This window comes from Entelurus aequoreus, linkage group LG02 (assembly GCF_033978785.1).
Source record: "Entelurus aequoreus isolate RoL-2023_Sb linkage group LG02, RoL_Eaeq_v1.1, whole genome shotgun sequence".
In the NCBI taxonomy this organism is placed as follows: domain Eukaryota; kingdom Metazoa; phylum Chordata; class Actinopteri; order Syngnathiformes; family Syngnathidae; genus Entelurus; species Entelurus aequoreus.
The window spans coordinates 91,873,394-91,893,585 of record NC_084732.1 but is presented as its reverse complement, the minus strand read 5'-3'; the positions used below and the strand labels follow the sequence as shown (position 1 = coordinate 91,893,585).

Sequence of the window (20,192 nt, the reverse complement as noted above, 5' to 3'; positions counted from 1 at the left end):
TTTTTTTTTTTAATTAAATCAACATAAAAACACAAGATACACTTACAATTAATGCACCAACCCAAAAAACCTCCCTCCTCATTCACACAAAAGGGTTGTTTCTTTCTGTTATTGATATTCTGGTTCCTACATTATATATCAATATATATCAATACAGTCTGCAAGGGATACAGTCCGTAAGCATTATATGTCAATATATATCAATACAGTCTGCAAGGGATACAGTCCGTAAGCATTATATATCAATATATATCAATACAGTCTGCAAGGGATACAGTCCGTAAGCATTATATATCAATATATATCAATACAGTCTGCAAGGGATACAGTCCGTAAGCATTATATATCAATATATATCAATACAGTCTGCAAGGGATACAGTCCGTAAGCATTATATATCAATATATATCAATACAGTCTGCAAGGGATACAGTCCGTAAGCATTATATAGCAATATATATCAATACAGTCTGCAAGGGATACAGTCTGTAAGCACACATGATTGTGCGTGCTGCTGCTCCACTAATAGTACTAACCTTTAACAGTTAATTTTACTCATTTTCATTCATTACTAGTTTCTATGTAACTGTTTTTATATTGTTTTACTTTCTTTTTTATTCAAGAAAATGTTTTTAATTTATTGATCTTATTTTATTTTATAATTTTTTTTAAAAAGTACCTTATCTTCACCATACCTGGTTGTCCAAATTAGGCATAATAATGTGTTAATTCCACGACTGTATATATTGGTTGATATCGGTATCGGTAATTAAAGAGTTGGACAATATCGGGATATCGGCAAAAAGCCATTATCGGACATCCCTATATGTTATGAACACTGACTTTTTGCAGTGCACAGACCGGTACCGGTGGTTGGGGACCACTGTTGTAGATGGTTCTAGTGACAATGGAGGGGAGCCCTAATGGTTACAATAAATGTTGTATTGGTTTTGAAAATTAAAATAATCAAAATGGCCGCCGTGTGTTTTGATTTTTCAAAGTATGGACACACCTGGACTTGACCCTGAATAATCTTTCAGCTATGCATTGACATCATTGCAGTTCCATGCCTCCAGAGAGACACTTTATGATGTGAAAACACTGAGTGTCCACATGATGGCAGCAGAGAGAACATTGTTAGTCGGGACTTCACCTTAAAACAGTAGAGGAGTCCGGCCTGCGATTCCCAACCTGGAGGACAGGTGCTGAAGGCGTCCAGGTGAGCTTCTGGCAGCTGCACTTCCTGGTCGCTGCTGATGCTCAGCTGGCAGAGCGAGAAGGCCTTGAAGGAATGGCAGTCTTTGACCTCCCAGCGGCCCAGAGCACGCCCGGCGGACATCGCCACGCAGCCGCTGGCGCTGACTAAGGAAGGACAGAAGAGGAGTCAACAAACAAGAAACATCGTTGGAGAAAGACAGATTGTTATTATGTTGATATCAATTTAAAGCTGGGTTGTCCAAGTGGTTTTATTGAGGGCCGCTTGTAACAGTGTATAATATATGTGTGTGATATCATGTCCTGCAGCGTGTTTACTTGTGTGTGATATCATGTGTGATACAAGCAGTCCTGCAACGTGTTTACTTGTGTGTGATATCATGTGCAATACAAGCAGTCCTGCAGCGTGTTTACTTGTGTGTGATATCATGTGCAATACAAGCAGTCCTGCAGCGTGTTTACTTGTGTGTGATATCATGTGCGATACAAGCAGTCCTGCAGCGTGTTTACTTGTGTGTGATATCATGTGCGATACATGCAGTCCTGCAGCGTGTTTACTTGTGTGTGATATCATGTGCGATACATGCAGTCCTGCAGCGTGTTTACTTGCGTGTGATATCATGTGCGAAACAAGCAGTCCTGCAGCGTGTTCACTTGCGTGTGATATAATGTGCGATACAAGCAGTCCTGCAGCGTGTTTACTTGTGTGTGATATCATGTGCGATACATGCAGTCCTGCAGCGTGTTTACTTGTGTGTGATATCATTTGCGATACAAGCAGTCCTGCAGCCTGTTTACTTGTGTGTGATATCATGTGCGATACAAGCAGTCCTGCAGCGTATTTACTTGTGTGTGTGATATCATGTGCAATACAAGCAGTCCTGCAGCGTGTTTACTTGTGTGTGATATAATGTGCGATACAAGCAGTCCTGCAACGTGTTTACTTGTGTGTGATATCATGTGAGATACAAGCAGTCCTGCAGCGTGTTTACTTTGTGTGATATAATGTGCGATACATGCAGTCCTGCAGCGGGTTTACTTGTGTGTGATATCATGTGAGATACAAGCAGTCCTGCAGCGTGTTTACTTTGTGTGATATAATGTGCGATACATGCAGTCCTGCAGCGGGTTTACTTGTGTGTGTGATATCATGTGCAATACAAGCAGTCCTGCAACGTGTTTACTTGTGTGTGATATCATGTGAGATACAAGCAGTCCTGCAGCGTGTTTACTTGTGTGTGATATCATGTGTGATACAAGCAGTCCTGCAGCGTGTTTACTTGTGTGTGGTATCATGTGCGATACATGCAGTCCTGCAGAGTGTTTAATTGTGTGTGATATCATGTGCGATACATGCAGTCCTGCAGCGTGTTTACTCGTGTGTGATATCATGTGCGATACAAGCAGTCCTGCAGCGTGTTACCTTGTGTGTGGTATCATGTGCGATACAACCAGTCCTGCAGCGTGTTTACTTGTGTGTGATATCATGTGCGATACATGCAGTCCTGCAGCGTGTTTACTTGTGTGTGATATCATGTGCGATACAAGCAGTCCTGCAGCGTGTTTACTTGTGTGTGATATCATTTGCGATACAAGCAGTCCTGCAGCCTGTTTACTTGTGTGTGATATCATGTGCGATACATGCAGTCCTGCAGCGTGTTTACTTGTGTGTGATATCATGTGTGATACAAGCAGTCCTGCAACGTGTTTACTTGTGTGTGATATCATGTGCAATACAAGCAGTCCTGCAGCGTGTTTACTTGTGTGTGATATCATGTGCAATACAAGCAGTCCTGCAGCGTGTTTACTTGTGTGTGATATCATGTGAGATACAAGCAGTCCTGCAGCGTGTTTACTTGTGTGTGATATCATGTGCGATACATGCAGTCCTGCAGCGTGTTTACTTGTGTGTGATATCATGTGCGATACATGCAGTCCTGCAGCGTGTTTACTTGCGTGTGATATCATGTGCGAAACAAGCAGTCCTGCAGCGTGTTCACTTGCGTGTGATATAATGTGCGATACAAGCAGTCCTGCAGCGTGTTTACTTGTGTGTGATATCATGTGCGATACATGCAGTCCTGCAGCGTGTTTACTTGTGTGTGATATCATTTGCGATACAAGCAGTCCTGCAGCCTGTTTACTTGTGTGTGATATCATGTGCGATACAAGCAGTCCTGCAGCGTATTTACTTGTGTGTGTGATATCATGTGCAATACAAGCAGTCCTGCAGCGTGTTTACTTGTGTGTGATATAATGTGCGATACAAGCAGTCCTGCAACGTGTTTACTTGTGTGTGATATCATGTGAGATACAAGCAGTCCTGCAGCGTGTTTACTTTGTGTGATATAATGTGCGATACATGCAGTCCTGCAGCGGGTTTACTTGTGTGTGTGATATCATGTGCAATACAAGCAGTCCTGCAACGTGTTTACTTGTGTGTGATATCATGTGAGATACAAGCAGTCCTGCAGCGTGTTTACTTGTGTGTGATATCATGTGTGATACAAGCAGTCCTGCAGCGTGTTTACTTGTGTGTGGTATCATGTGCGATACATGCAGTCCTGCAGAGTGTTTAATTGTGTGTGATATCATGTGCGATACATGCAGTCCTGCAGCGTGTTTACTCGTGTGTGATATCATGTGCGATACAAGCAGTCCTGCAGCGTGTTACCTTGTGTGTGGTATCATGTGCGATACAACCAGTCCTGCAGCGTGTTTACTTGTGTGTGATATCATGTGCGATACATGCAGTCCTGCAGCGTGTTTACTTGTGTGTGATATCATGTGCGATACAAGCAGTCCTGCAGCGTGTTTACTTGTGTGTGATATAATGTGCGATACAAGCAGTCCTGCAGCGTGTTTACTTGTGTGTGATATCATGTGCGATACATGCAGTCCTGCAGCGTGTTTACTTGTGTGTGATATCATTTGCGATACAAGCAGTCCTGCAGCGTGTTTACTTGTGTGTGATATCATGTGCGATACATGCAGTCCTGCAGCGTGTTTACTTGTGTGTGATATCATGTGCGATACAAGCAGTCCTGCAGCGTGTTTACTTGTGTGTGATATAATGTGCGATACAAGCAGTCCTGCAGCGTGTTTACTTGTGTGTGATATCATGTGCGATACATGCAGTCCTGCAGCGTGTTTACTTGTGTGTGATATCATTTGCGATACAAGCAGTCCTGCAGCCTGTTTACTTGTGTGTGAGATATCATGTGCGATACAAGCAGTCCTGCAGCGTATTTACTTGTGTGTGATATCATGTGTGATACAAGCAGTCCTGCAGCCTGTTTACTTGTGTGTGATATCATGTGCGATACAAGCAGTCCTGCAGCCTGTTTACTTGTGTGTGATATCATGTGCGATACAAGCAGTCCTGCAGCCTGTTTACTTGTGTGTGATAGCATGTGCGATACAAGCAGTCCTGCAGCCTGTTTACTTGTGTGTGATATCATGTGCGATACAAGCAGTCCTGCAGCGTATTTACTTGTGTACCCCTTCGCTTTAGTTGTATTTTTCAATTTGTCGCACTTTTGTTATTATTATTTTTTATTCTGCAAATTTTTTAAACTTTTTATTCGACCCTTTTTACCGTATTGCATTTGCACTTTCTTGTTTAGCACACTCATTGTTTATGTTCTTTTTTTTTTCTTTTTTTTTTTCAGAAATACAATTAAACACATGTCCAATGTTCTTAACCCACACAAATTATATATAAAATACAATAAAAATAATAACCTAGGGAAAAAAACCCTCCATCCGTCCATCCATTTCTACCGCTTGTCCCTTTTTGGGGGTGCCTATCTCAGCTGCATTCGTGCATCAGGCAAATATTGACATGAAGCCACTGCCAACACGGTGCGGCAACACGCATAAGCAGACAAAAGGCTCATCAATTATCGACCTTTCAACCGGGGTTAAATGTGAGAAGTCTTTTAAAAATAAACCACCCCACACTTCTTGAAACTTGAGCCGACAGTTGTTGTTTTTTTTGCGTAAAATTGATTGTCATTTGATCAGTGTACAATTTAAATAATAAAATGTTAAGAAATCGTGAATCAAGCAGTATTTATTTTAACAAAAAAAATGTTTGGAATTTATGATAATAAATGGATTGTTACATTAATTGAAAAAAAAAAGTAAGTTTAGAAGATATTGCATGCAGTGCATGTACTTTTAAATCAAAATGGAAAGGACAATTGTATTTAGTAAGAAAAGATGAAGTACTTGGGCAGCACGGTAGGACAGGGGTTAATGCATGTGCCTCACAATACGAAGTAGTCCTGGGTTCAATCCCGGGCTCGGGATCTTTCTGTGTGGGGTTTGCATGTTCTCCCCGTGACTGCGTGGGTTCCCTCTGGGTTCTCCGGCTTCCTCCCACCTCCAAAAACATGCACCTGGGGATAAGCTCCTCCCACCTCCAAAGACATACACCTGGGGATAGGCCCCTCCCACCTCCAAAAACATGCACCTGGGGATAGGCCCCTCCCACCTCCAAAGACATGCACCTGGGGATAGGCCCCTCCCACCTCCAAAGACATGCACCTGGGGATAGGCCCCTCCCACCTCCAAAGACATGCACCTGGGGATAGGCCCCTCCCACCTCCAAAAACATGCACCTGGGGATAGGCCCCTCCCACCTCCAAAAACATGCACCTGGGAATAGGCCCCTCCCACCTCCAAAAACATGCACTTGGGAATAGGCCCCTCCCACCTCCAAAAACATGCAGCTGGGGATAGGCCCCTCCCACCTCCAAAGACATGCACCTGGGGATAGGCCCCTCCCACTTCCAAAACGTGCACCTGGGGATAGGTTGATTGGCAACACTAAAATTGACCCTAGTGTGTGAATGTTGTCTGTCTATCTGTGTTGGCCCTGTGATGAGGTGGTGACTTGTCCAGGGTGTACTCCGCCTTCCGCCCGAATGCAGCTGAGATAGGCTCCAGCACCCCCCGCAACCCCGAACGGGACAAGCGGTAGAAAATGGATGGATGGATGGATATTGCATACAGTGCATGTAGTTTTAATAATAATAATAATATATTTTATTTGTAAAAAGCACTTTAGATTGAGTAAACAACCTCAAAGTGCTACAGTGTATTAAAAAAATAAAATCAAATAAATAAAAAGATAATAAAAAATAAATAAAAATAAAAACTAGAACAACCAAATAGCTAAAACTAGTATGCATATATCTAAAAATAGGCTTTTTTAAAAAGATGGGTTTTTAAGCCTTTTTTAAAAGCATCCACAGTCTGTGGTGCCCTCAGGTGGTCAGGGAGAGCGTTCCACAGACTGGGAGCGACGGAGCAGAAAGCCCGGTCTCCATTTAAATCAAAATGGAAAGGACAATTGTATTTAGTAAGAAAAGATGAAGTACTTTATTGACTTTCGCGGGCCACATCTGGCCCCCGAGCCTTGAGTTGGACACAGTGATGTAACGTCTACCTGGCTGATGTTTGTTCCAGTTGGTGAAGGTGAGCGGCAGGGTGGATCCGTTGTGATGAAGCCATGAGTACTGCTGGTCCACGTCCCTCAGGCCCATCCAGTAGTGCATGCTGCTGTTGGCCCCGCCAGCACTCAGCAAACTGTCGATGAACGCCTGCTGGAACCTGTTGGACCCGGGAAATGTTGACCAAGTTCTTTGGAATGAAGGCACATGTGTGGAGTCCCTCACAAACCACCTGTTCTCTACGGTGAGCAGGGGAGCGTTGCAGTAGTAGCCTCCGCGTGCCTCCTCGTAGGTCTGCTCGTGGCTGGTGAAGGTGTAGCAGGAGCGGCCGTGACGCTTCCAGCCCTGACACCAAAATACTGTACACTCATTCATCTCATAGTGGGACAGTCCAGTCCATACTGGATCTAACATAATAGGGAGAGTCCATAGTGGATCTAACATAATAGTGAGAGTCCAGTCCATACTGGATCTAACATAATAGTGTGAGTCCAGTCCATAGTGGATCTAACATAATAGTGAGAGTCCAGTCCATACTGGATCTAACATAATAGTGAGAGTCCAGTCCATACCTTATCTAACATAATAGTGTGAGTCCAGTCCATACTGGATCTAACATAATAGTGTGAGTCCAGTCCATACTGGATCTAACATAATAGTGTGAGAGTCCAGTCCATAGTGGATCTAACATAATAGTGAGAGTCCAGTCCATAGTGGATCTAACATAATAGTGTGAGAGTCCAGTCCATAGTGGATCTAACATAATAGTGAGAGTCCAGTCCATACTGGATCTAACATAATAGTGTGAGAGTCCAGTCCATAGTGGATCTAACATAATAGTGTGAGTCCAGTCCATACTGGATCTAACATAATAGTGTGGGAGTCCAGTCTATAGTGGATCTAACATAATAGTGTGAGAGTCCAGTCCATAGTGGATCTAACATAATAGTGCGAGAGTCCAGTCCATAGTGGATCTAACATAATAGTGTGAGTCCAGTCCATACTGGATCTAACATAATAGTGTGAGAGTCCAGTCCATAGTGGATCTAACATAATAGTGTGAGAGTCCAGTCCATACTGGATCTAACATAATAGTGTGAGTCCAGTCCATAGTAGGATTTCATTTTCTGTTATCGTCCGGTAAGTTGACTTGTGCAATATTGTCCCAGGCCTAATGTCGACTAAAACATGAATGTTTGAACAATGGTGGCCTTTGTAGTTTCAGTCGTGTTTTGACAAGTGCTGTCAATTGAGAGCCCCCGTTTGACCCCCGGCTCCCCTTCTAGCCCTCACCTGGCCTCAGCTTGGAGTTAAGGGCTCGCACTCCATTTTGTGCAGAAACGCAATACTGAGGTGGAACAAAAGAGATATAGTTCTGGGGGGGGGTTTCCAGATGTGAGTCATACTGCTGAGAAAGGCTGCACCAAAACAAACATGGCACACCATTCAACGTGCCAAGGCAGACTTCAGCAGAAGTCTGAGGAGTCTGGATGCGTCATGGCGGACATTGTGCCTGTCTGGGCTACCGCGGCGTTGGCTTTCAGGGTATGAAAGGGCCTGGTGACTCAGGGCTGGGATATTTGTGTCAAGTCCAGGCAAGGAGCAACAAGAAGGCCAGAAATGACGTCATGAGTCCGGTGAATGAGCTCATTGTTCTGAGGACCACTGTGATTGTATTCATTCAATGCAACCAAAACACATTTTTGTGTGAGTGTGTGTGTGTGTGTGTGTGTGTGTGTGTGTGTGTGTGTGTGTGTGTGTGTGTGTGTGTGTGTGTGTGTGTGTGTGACAGCCTCAACTGCCCTGTGTGAGTTGCTCTGCCGATGCGCTCACAAATACGGAAGTCCCTTTGGTGCCCTCACAAATGATCAGAAATCCCCCAAATCCTTAACTTGAACAACAATAATTAACCAAATGCTTTCTTCTTCCGGGGGGAGTGTTTGGGAAAGGTTGAGAAATGAGCAAGATATGATTTATTTTCAATTTAGATGTGTTACCTTCATTGAGTACTTTGCTGTCCTTAAAAACGACCAACTCACAGAACTTATTACTATGTGTGTGTACGGTCAAATCTAGCTAACAACAGCGGTGAGTCCTCACAACTACAGAAGTAAAATTTTTTTTTTTACTTTGTGTGTTTTGCATTCTGAATTGAGGTTGCAACTCTCTACTCCCATCTAGTGCTAGATATATTATTTTCATTAGGGATGTCCGATAATGGCTTTTTGCCGATATCCGATATTCCGATATTATCCAACTCTTTAATTACCAATACCGATATCAACCGATACCGATATCAACCGATATATGCAGTCGTGGAATTAACACATTATTATGCCTAATTTGGACAACCATGTATGGTGAAGATAAGGTACTTTTTAAAAATAATAATAAAATAAGATAACTAAATTAAAAACATTTTCTTGAATAAAAAAGAAAGTAAAACAATATAAAAACAGTTACATAGAAACTAGTAATTAATGAAAATGAGTAAAATTAACTGTTAAAGGTTAGTACTATTAGTGGAGCAGCAGCACGCACAATCATGTGTGCTTACGGACTGTATCCCTTGCAGACTGTATTGATATATATTGATATATAGAGTAGGAACCAGAATATTGATAACTGTTTTTTGGGTTGGTGCACTAATTGCAAGTGTATCTTGTGTTTTTTATGTTGATTTAATAAAAAAAACAAAAACAAACAAAAAAAACAACGATACAGATAATAAAAAAACCGATACCGATAATTTCCGATATTACATTTTAACGCATTTATCGGCAGGCCGATATTATCGGACATCCCTAATTTTCATCCTTCTAGCTATAGTGGAAAGGGGGGCCCCCACAACCTACTGACCAAACGTGGGTCCACACAAAGTAGGCAAGACGTGTATGTGTGTGTGTGTGTGTGTGTGTGTGTGTGTGTGTGTGTGTGTGTGTGCACCTCAGGGCAGCCTTCATCCCAGGTTCCAGGTTGATGAACTGATGAACTTTCTTTTCTACACACAGCAGGAAGTCGCTCGTCACATGACACCAACAGCCAGGCACCTTCCTGTGGAAGAGAAGTCAAATGATTTCCGATTGTTATAATTGATCATTCCCTGCAGTTTGTCCGTCAAAATTTTTTTTTTTTTTTTTTTTACAAATTAGACGTAACCCTCTGACATCATGCATGCCAGGGCGAAGGCGCCCAAATCGACTTTCAAAGCCTTGAAACATGATTTAAATAGGCCTGACTAGGCGGTGTCCATTAAATACCATGTTCGAAAAATACAGTAGTGTGCAAAAATATTAGAACACTTACCATTACCTGCTCTTATTTCAATGGAATGACCCCAATACATCTCTGGGATAATGTGTCAGATAGTGTGTTCATATATTGTTCATCCCCCTCTTTAGAGCAAAGCTTTGAGCTCCTGTAGTCTGCTTTTGATGTTGTTCAGTGCCAGCTGAATCAACTGAGAGGAGCTCAGGTTACCTGATCAGCTGAGGTTACCTGAGCTGATCACTTTGGGGGAATTTCCGACCATTTTAAAGGATCGAGAAAACTGTTTCTGTTGGACATTGTACTTGTTTTTAACATATTTTATACATTGTTTTGACCTATCACTTGTTTTTATGTCAATCATTTATGTTTTACTTGTGGTGTGGGACTGCGGCTGTTTTGTTGTTCTTGTACGTATTTCTGTAACTTGCTGTCATCTTGGCCAGGTCACTCTTGGAAAAGTGATTTTAATCTCAATGAGGTTTACCTGGTTAAATAAAGGTTATTTGTTGATTGATCGACTGATAAAACTGGGAATTAACCAATTACTGCCTGTGCCGATTATCAGCGCCAATATCTGGTCTTTTGACGTATAGCTTTTAATCTGTATTTCTTAATTTTTTTAAACTACAACATAAATATATCAGTGGATACTACATATACACATATGATACCAGTTATAAATAAAAGTAGAGAGTAAGTTAGTAATAACCAGCGCTCCTTTAGTGCTGATTGTCAACAGCACATCTCCTCTGCTTACAAGTACTGGTCAGAACCTCCCTTTTTAACTGAGAATTCCAGTTTTTGTCCTTCTTTCCTGGTACCCATTGCTTTTTGCTACAGCAGATCGCGATCACGCGACAAGCCTCCGTTCGCAACACGTGGGCTCATTAAAGAAGCAGGCCCAGTTGTCATGTTCCGTCATTCAACCAAAGAACAACGTGCCAACAATCCAAACTTTGTGTAAACATCTTGACAAATATTAGATGAAATATATAAGTAATGTTGGAAGCAGATCAGAATCATATCCATATTTAAGTGTTACTTCTTTCTAAACTCCTATAGTCATATAAAGAATAGCTAGTATTCTTCCTTCTTTTGAGTCTCATAGTAAGGTGTTGGCCTTCTAGATTGGAATGTGTCAGAGTAGAGATAACTCGGAGTAGTCTAAACAAAGGGAGTGGGGGCGAGGGACAGAGGGAAGATCACGGGACTTCCGGGGGTTTGAGGGGAGACCGAGCTAGACCGATCTGGACCGGGCTGGAGAACGCTGGTGTGCTAGATTGGTCTCACGTTTTTCCTCTAAGCTTGGAGAATAAACCACAAAATACCAATTACTGCCTGTTGATTGAATATAAACATCAGCTTATGTGCCATAAAAAGAATCTGGGAGAGACTAGCAATTTGAATTCCCCATTGGAGGAATGCTGGTCAACGCAACAGTAAGTAAGGAAGAGAAGGCAGCAGCTCATTTCTGTAACATTGAGGAACAAATTGTCGACCTAAATAGGCTACATGGAGGATCTCAGAGTTAGTTTTATTTCATTGTTTGACATATTTAGAAATCCCATATTTCATGGCAATCGTACCATTTAGAAATACATCCATTTTCTACCGCTTGTTCCTTTCAGGGCGGCAGGGGGGCTGTCATTGAACTAAATTGTTTTATGAATCGATAACAGGAAGTGAACATATGTGTTAGTAATGGCTATGAAATGGAACAAGGGTAGGATTAAATAAGCTTGAAAATATGTCAAATATGTGATGTATTATATTGAGTGTACAAATTCCAAATAAACTTCAACCTACTAACCAACCAATCATTTTAGGGTTCCTCACGAGGAAACTTTACAGTGTATTAACTCCATAAAGTGTTATAAAAGGGTATACAATGGAGTAGAGGAGTTATTGGGATGTAGAGAAATGTCATGTTTTGACCAATTTTCCCAGGAGATGTTCTATATTTAGAAATAAAATGTTGATGTTCCTCTGAGACACACCTAATAAAGGTGTTTGATGGTAAATTAAACACAACATCAAACATTATGTCGTCATCACCACTGGTCCCACCTTTCCTAAACATTATTGTTAAAAAACAACTTAAAGCCTTGTCCAGATGTTAACTGACATATAATATTCATCTTTAAATCACTTTTACTGCTAATGAATATCACCTTATTGCCCTGCTGACTACTAACAATCGGTATCAGTATCAGCCCCTGAAAAAAACACATCAGTCGATCTCGAAATAAAAACCTTGTTTCTTTCATAACAGAAGCTTGAACCTTACTGATATTGCATCATAAATGTTCCACAGACATGAGGAGGGATGGGATGGAAGGAATCTGGACAGATCAAATGTAGACTGGAAGGAAACTCTGTGGAATGAGCTTCTGAGAGCGTGGAATGACATGGAGGGTGGAACTTACGGGGAAAGGCATGGAAAGATGCACTGCTGTGATTAGTGACAAAGGGGGCCAGTGAAATGTCAACAAAGGACCGGACTGATGAATTTGGAAGTGAAATATTCTCAGTATCTTTAGCTTATGCAGCGGCAACAAAGTGAAGTAATAAAACACCGGTTTCTTAATAGGGTTGTAATATTTAGCGCACCACTGCCAATACAAAACAACAACATGTCGTTTTAATGGATAAAAACAAAGAACTGCAATCTTTTGTAGAGAAACGCTTTTCAGTGAAAAGTATTCACACAGTAATAACAATAATGTGGTATTATAATTCAGGGGTTCTTAACCCTTTTGACCTTGGGGCCCACTCAAATATTAACACTGAGTTAGTAATATCACTCTTCATTTTAATCATATTCAATAATTATATCTTACCTACTAACAGTTTACAACCTTGACAATGAAAACATGTGTCATTCACAAAGATTATTATTTATTTAACACACAAACCTTAGACCAGGGGTCACCAACCTTTTTGAAACCAAGAGCTACTTCTTGGGTAGTGATTAATGCGAAGGGCTACCAGTTTGATACACACTTAAATAAATTGCCAGAAATAGCCAATTTGCTCAATTTACCTTTAACTCTATGTTATTATTAATAATTAATGATATTTACACTTAATTGAACGGTTTAAAAGAGGAGAAAACACGAAAAAAAATGACAATTAAATTTTGAAACATAGTTTATCTTCAATTTCGACTCTTTAAAATTCAAAATTCAACCGAGAAAAACTAGCTAATTCGAATCTTTTTGAAAAAATTAAAAAAATAATTTATGGAACATCATTAGTAATTTTTCCTGATTAAGATTAATTTTAGAATTTTGATGACATGTTTTAAATAGTTTAAAATCCAATCTACACTTTGTTAGAATATACAACAAATTGGACCAAGCTATATTTCTAACAAAGACAAATAATTATTTCTTCTAGATTTTCCAGAACAAAAATTTTAAAAGAAATTCAAAAGACTTTGAAATAAGATTTCAATTTGATTCTACAGATTTTCTAGATTTGCCAGAATATTTTTTTTGAATTTTAATCATAATAAGTTTGAAGAAATATTTCACAAATATTCTTCGTCGAAAAAACAGAAGCTAAAATGAAGAATTAAATTAAAATGTATTTATTACTCTTTCCAATAAAAAAAAATAATTACTTGAACATTGATTAAAATTGTCAGGAAAGAAGAGGAAGGAATTTAAAAGGTAAAAAGGTATATGTGTTTAAAAATCCTAAAATCATTTTTAAGGTTGTATTTTTTCTCTAAAATTGTCTTTCTGAAAGTTATAAGAAGCAAAGTAAAAAAATTAATGAATTTATTTAAACAGGTGAAGACCAAGTCTTTAAAATATTTTCTTGGATTATCAAATTCTATTTGAGTTTTGTCTCTCTTAGAATTAAAAATGCCGGGCAAAGCGAGACCAGCTTGCTAGTAAATAAATACAATTTAAAAAATAGAGGCAGCTCACTGGTAAGTGCTGCTATTTGAGCTATTTTTAGAACAGGCCAGCGGGCTACTCATCTGGTCCTTACGGGCTACCTGGTGCCCGCGGGCACCGCGTTGGTGACCCCTGCCTTAGACCTACATCTTACTGGTTACAAAAATAAATACTTACTAGGGATGTCTGATAACATCAGGCTGCCGATATTATCGGCTGATAAATGCTTTAAAATGTAATATCAGAAATTTTCGGTATCGGTTTCTTAAGTATCGGTTTCTAAAAGTAAAATGTATGACGTTTTAAAAGGCCGCTGTGTACACGGACGTAGGGAGAGGTACAGAGTGCCAATAAACCTTAAAGGCACTTCCTTTGCATGATGGCCCAGTCACATAATATCTACCGGCTGTTCTCATCACAAATTAATGCAAACATACTTGGTCAACAGCCATACAGGTCACACTGAGGGTGACCGTAAAAACAACTTTAACACTGTTACAATTATGCGCCACACTGTGAACCCACACCAAACAAGAATGACAAACATTTCGGGAGAACATCCGCACCGTAACACAACATAAACACAACAGAACAAATACCCAGAATCCCTTGCAGTACTAACTCTTCCAGGACGCTACAATATAACCCCCCCCCGCTACCCCCTACCCCCACCCACCTCAACCTCCTCATAGTCTCTTAGGGAGAGCATGTCTCAAATTCCAAACTGCTATTTGGATAGATAGATAGATAGTACTTTATTGATTCCTTCAGGAGAGTTCTCTCAGGAAAATTAAAATTCCAGCAGCAGTGTACAGAATTGAGATTGAATTTAAAAAGTAAATAATGGGGGTAAAAATGGAAATAGAATAGACAAATATTACAATAAGAATAAAAATAAAAAGCAACAATGAGAATAAAAATATAACAGTAAAATAAGAATATAACAAGAGAAACTAGGCAGTAGTGACCATGTTATGAAAAAGTATTGCACTGTTATTGTTTTGAGGCATGTTAAAAAAAATAATGCACTTTGTGACTTCAATAATAAATATGGCAGTGCCATGTTGCCATTTTTTTCCATAACTTGAGTTGATTTATTTTGGAAAACCTCGTTACTTTGTTTAATGCATTCAGCGGGGCATCACAACAAAATTAGGCATAATAATGTGTTAATTCCACCACTGTATATATCGGTATCAGTTGATATCAGTATCGGTAATTAAGAGTTGGACAATATCGGAATATTGGATATCGGTAAAAAAGCCATTATCGGACATCTCTAATACTTACCAAATATACAGAATAACAAAGGAATCATAAATACCTGAGGGAAAAAAATTATTAACATACAATTATTAAAATGAACCAATTTATAATGAATGTTTCTGAAATAAACTGTCAATAAAATGAAAGTACAAATGAAAATACAGCTCCACCTCTTTAGTCATCATTTTTGCACTTCTCTATGACTTTAGCTCCAGACTTCTTCTGTTTGTTTGATATTGTCATTACTGCCACAAGTGGTGGACAATTGTATTACAATAAGTACCACTGCGGCCCATATGGACCATAGCTACAAAACACATATTTTTTGGGCGGCCCTCTAGGGGGCGCTCGTGGCCCAAAAAAGGGGCCCCGGCCTATTGGTTAACAAATACAGTTCTAATTATTATATGAAAGGGGCAAATGCTAGAAGATGGATGGATAGTATAAATAATATTCCGCCCATTCAATTCAAATCAGTCCTCTTTATAAATGTTTGGCTCATTCATGACATGCATGCTAACATTTTTCTTTCTTTCAAAAAGCTGTGTGGAAAGTGTGGAGGGCTAGTACAGGCTTTAAATGCATATAATATTCATATAAATAATCCAAACATCAAAGCGGAAATTCACTTGCCATTGGGGGGCAAAAACGTGGAGAACACTTCATACAACAATCATAGTTTGTTACTAGACTCTCTTTTGCTAGCATGCCATCTTTCAGGCTAATTTTAGAGGTACAAACCTCTAAAATGTGTACCTTTTAAAATGTTTTATTGTTGTTAAGGATTTGTGTGGTTTCTGATTGTTTGTGAGGTCACCAAAGGGACTTCTGTGTTTGTGTGCATATTGGCAGTGTCACATGTGCGGGGTTCGTTCTCCCGGGATGCAGACGGACTACTCCGGACAAGGCGTGCAGGTAGGAACATGATTTAATTTTCGAAAATCAAACACGTACCAAAAAACAGAAAATAAGCAGAAGGAAAAACGTGCCGATCGCACGTGAAGCTAAGGTACAAACTAGCACAGGAAGCATAAACTAGGAGACAAGAAATACTAACGTAACCTGTTGCGTATGGCAAACAATGAAGCCAGACCTTGCGTGGCGAGAGAGGTGAATAAATAGCTCTCTGATTAGTGGTCGACAACAGGTGAGCGTGCCGACCACTAACCAGAGGCAGGTGAACCCAATTAATCCCCATGGAAACTAAAACAAACCCAGAGGTGCACAAACAGGAACTTAGGGAGTCCAAAACTAAAAGAAAATAACAAAACATGATCCGGGCCACGGATCATGACAGGCAGAGCAGCTCACACAGAACAGTTCCGGTTGTCGTTGTTGTTGTTTTAGCTTGTTAATAAATAGAAAGTTGATCCATTGTTCCTTGTTATGTGTGTTTGATATATATATATGTATATGTATGTGTATATATATATATATATATATATATATATATATATATATATATATATATATATATATATATATATAATATATATATATATGTATATGTATGTGTATATATATATATATATATATATATATATATATATATATATATATATATATATATATATATATATATATATATATATATATATATATATATATGTATATATATATACACATATATATCTATATACTGTATATATACATATATATATATACACACATATATATCTATATATATATATAGATATATATGTGTACATATTATAATAATACAATGGCTATATAATTCATATTTAGTCAAATTGGATATTAAGAGTATGTAAAAGTTGGACTTCTACCATGTTTACTTCTGTGACGACCTCCTTAAGTTGTGTCATCCAGCAGCTAAACTGCGCCAAACATGGATGAGTGTGGAGAGTCTTTTGCATTTTTCCCATCATGCTTTGTAATGGATTGGAAACGGGTGTAATTGTGAATTGTATGGCGCATGGACGTTTTTTTAGAATGTTCACAAATTTCAGTGAGCAGGTTGTCTTATGTGTGACCATGTCTGTTGACATTTTGGGTCGGTTCCATTTTGTATTTGCACCATGACTAGGTTAGGTTGTTCGCATTGGGTCATACAGATAAATGATGCGCATCAAAGGTCATTTGACCTGAGTTACTCACGTTGTCCACTAGATAACGACATAATTGTTGTGATCCGCTGCCCGGATCATAGTCTGTTTACGTTTTCGAGTCACTTGTGTTTTCAGCACCTTTTGAGTTTGTGTGTTTCAGTTGCCATGACGGCAGATGACACTCACCTGCCCCTGGTTAGTGTTCGGGACGCTCACCTGTTGCCCGGGCACTAATCAGAGAGCTATTTAGTCTATGCCCTGGCCTCACTCGGTCTGGCTTCCTAATTTGCTTCATGCAACAGTCGACGACAGTTTTGATTCCTGCTAGCTTCCACGCTAGGCTCTTTTGCTTGCTAGCTCACACGCTAGCCCCTTTTGGATTTTGCCTTCTGTGCTATGAGCACGTTTTTGCTTGTTCCCGCCTGATTTATTTCCAAAATAAATCATTTCCTACCTGCACGCTGTGTCCCAAGTTCGTCTGCATCCTGGGAGAAGGAACCCCGCATCATCACGCGACCCGGTCGTCACAATAATAGCAATATTAAAGGCCTACTGAAATGACATTTTTTTATTTAAACGGGGATAGCAGATCTATTCTATGTGTCATACTTGATCATTTCGTGATATTGCCATATTTTTACTGAAAGGATTTAGTAGAGAACAACGACGATAAAGATCGCAACTTTTGGTATCTGACAAAAAAAAGGCTTGCCCCTACCGAAAGTAGCGTGACGTAGTCAGTTGAACATTTCCGCAAAGTTCCCTATTGTTTACAGTGATGGCGGTCAAAAGTGAGAGCGATTTGGACCGAGAAAGCGACGATTTCCCCATTAATTTGAGCGAGGATGAAAGATTTGTGGATGAGGAAAGTGCAAGTGAAGGACTAGTGGGGAGTGGAAGTGATTCAGATAGGGAAGATGCTGTGAGAGCCGGGGGTGACCTGATATTCAGCTGGGAATGACTACAACAGTAAATAAACACAAGACATATATATACTCTATTAGCCACAACACAACCAGGCTTATATTTAATATGCCACAAATTAATCCCGCATAAAAACACCTAGGTGTTTGTTATGCTAGCTCCTAGCTCCTAGCTACTAGCTCCCGTCCATATAACCCGCCAATACAATTCAAACACCTGATCAACACACACAATCACTCAGCCCAAAGGACCGTTCACCTAACCCAAGGTTCATAAAGCTTATATATTTACCCAAAGTTACGTACGTGACACGCACGTACGGGCAAGCGATCAAATGTTTGGAAGCACAGCTGCGTACTCACGGTACCGCGTCTGTGTATCCAAATCAAAGTAATCCTGGTAAGAGTCTGTGTTGTCCCAGTTCTCTACAGGCGTCTGTGTATCCAAGTCAAAGTCCTCCTGGTAAGAGTCTCTGTTGTCCTAGTTCTTCCATCTTCACTGCATCTTTCGGGAATGTAAACAATGAAACGCCGGCTGTGTACGTGTTGTTGCTGACTTCCCTCGCAAAATACTCCGCTTTCGCACCGAAAACTTTCTTCTTTGCTTGCTCAGCTTCTTTCTCCATAATGCAATGAACAAATTGTAACAGATTCACCAACACAGATGTCCAGAATAATGTGGAATAATGAGATGAAAACACAGCTATTTTGTATTGGCTTCAATGGGCTACCGATACTCCTGTTTCACTGGCTACGTCACGCGCATACGTCATCCTCCAAAGGCGTTTCCAACTGGAAGTTTAGCGGGAAATTTAAAATGTCACTTTATAAGTTAACCCGGCCGTATTGGCATGTGTTGCAATGTTAAGATTTCATCATTGATATATAAACTATCAGACTGCGTGGTCGCTAGTAGTGGCTTTCAGTAGGCCTTTAAAATGAATGCTATCTCCCTGTGGGTAACTTTCCTTATCAAACTCATGACGCCAAACAGCTGTGTATGTTACTTGACTATCAGGCTTTGAGCATTCACAGAAATCACATGTTGTAGTTTACAGTGCATACAGTTAGGTTTGCATAACTAAAATAATCTTCCACTCCACTCACACCTCTTTAATTCCAAGGAGTTTGTTTGCTCACCTTTGAGTCTGCCTTGGCACACAGGGTTGCACCAGCCAGGCTGCGAGGAGGGTGATACTGGTGCCACATTGTGAGAGACACCGGCGAGCCGTCAGACCACTCCACGCTCGCCGATGACGCCGGTTTTCGAAGACCGATCCACGCGCCCGAACTGTCCGCAGAAACTAGAAAGGGTAGACGTCATACATAACTGCACCAGTCGCTCGGCAAACTCCTTGATATCCTACCGTTAGCCAGAAGGCGGAGCAGCATCTCCACCTCGGACAGAGAGCGCAGGCTGGTGAGGGTGGCGCCGTGAGAGATGCACGCCTGAGAAGACTCCTCCCAGCTTCCTGCATCCGCCTGGGACAGAAGGTGGTAGCAGAAGCCGCCATGAGGCAGCCAGTCTTGGTCGCACGCTGTACGGACATACTGCCAGTTCTCTGGAGGGGAGGAGTCATAACATACTGGTTTACCCACTTTGTCGTTGCAGACATTGTTTTGGTCTGGCTGCTGTTAAAAGGAAGGTCAGAGGTTGTCTCTCCAGCTGTCCACATCTTGGACTTCTTCATACACGTTTTTCTCGAGTTCTCACCAAGTGGCTCAGGTCTGCGTGTGTCATTGGGCGTCTTCTTGCAGATGTAAGGCAAGGCCGACTCGCAGGAATGACTCTGCCAGAGTCCATCGGAGCCGGAATTGTACCAGCCGCACTGTCTGTCGTCCTGCAGGGGGCTGGCCGGCAGCGCTGGTGGAAACACGTTCAGGGGAGAACTCTAATTGCCAATTCTGTTGGGGTTAGGGTGGCAAAACTCCGGGAATATTCAAAGTTGGAAACTTTCCGTGGGAATTCACGGGAATTAATGGGAAATGAATGGGAATAAACATTGAAGGCAACATGCTAGATCTTGCAGCATGATTATTAGCTAAAACAGACCTGGGCAAATTAAGGCCCGGGGGCCACAT

General features: G+C 40.6%; 1 protein-coding gene across 2 annotated transcripts in view; it reads right to left on the bottom strand.

Moving 5' to 3' along the window:
• pla2r1 (phospholipase A2 receptor 1) overlaps window positions 1–20,192 on the bottom strand; it is a 90,564-nt gene that overhangs the window by 56,547 nt on the left and 13,825 nt on the right. For both annotated transcript variants that reach the window (XM_062035037.1, XM_062035046.1), the window contains exons 6-12: window positions 19,825–19,974; window positions 19,478–19,672; window positions 19,251–19,414; window positions 9,621–9,728; window positions 6,907–7,019; window positions 6,671–6,834; window positions 1,154–1,362 (exon numbers count right to left, since the gene is read on the bottom strand). In XM_062035037.1, the coding sequence (XP_061891021.1) occupies window positions 1,154–1,362; window positions 6,671–6,834; window positions 6,907–7,019; window positions 9,621–9,728; window positions 19,251–19,414; window positions 19,478–19,672; window positions 19,825–19,974 (1,103 nt within the window). The remainder of the gene's footprint in view (window positions 1–1,153; window positions 1,363–6,670; window positions 6,835–6,906; window positions 7,020–9,620; window positions 9,729–19,250; window positions 19,415–19,477; window positions 19,673–19,824; window positions 19,975–20,192) is intronic.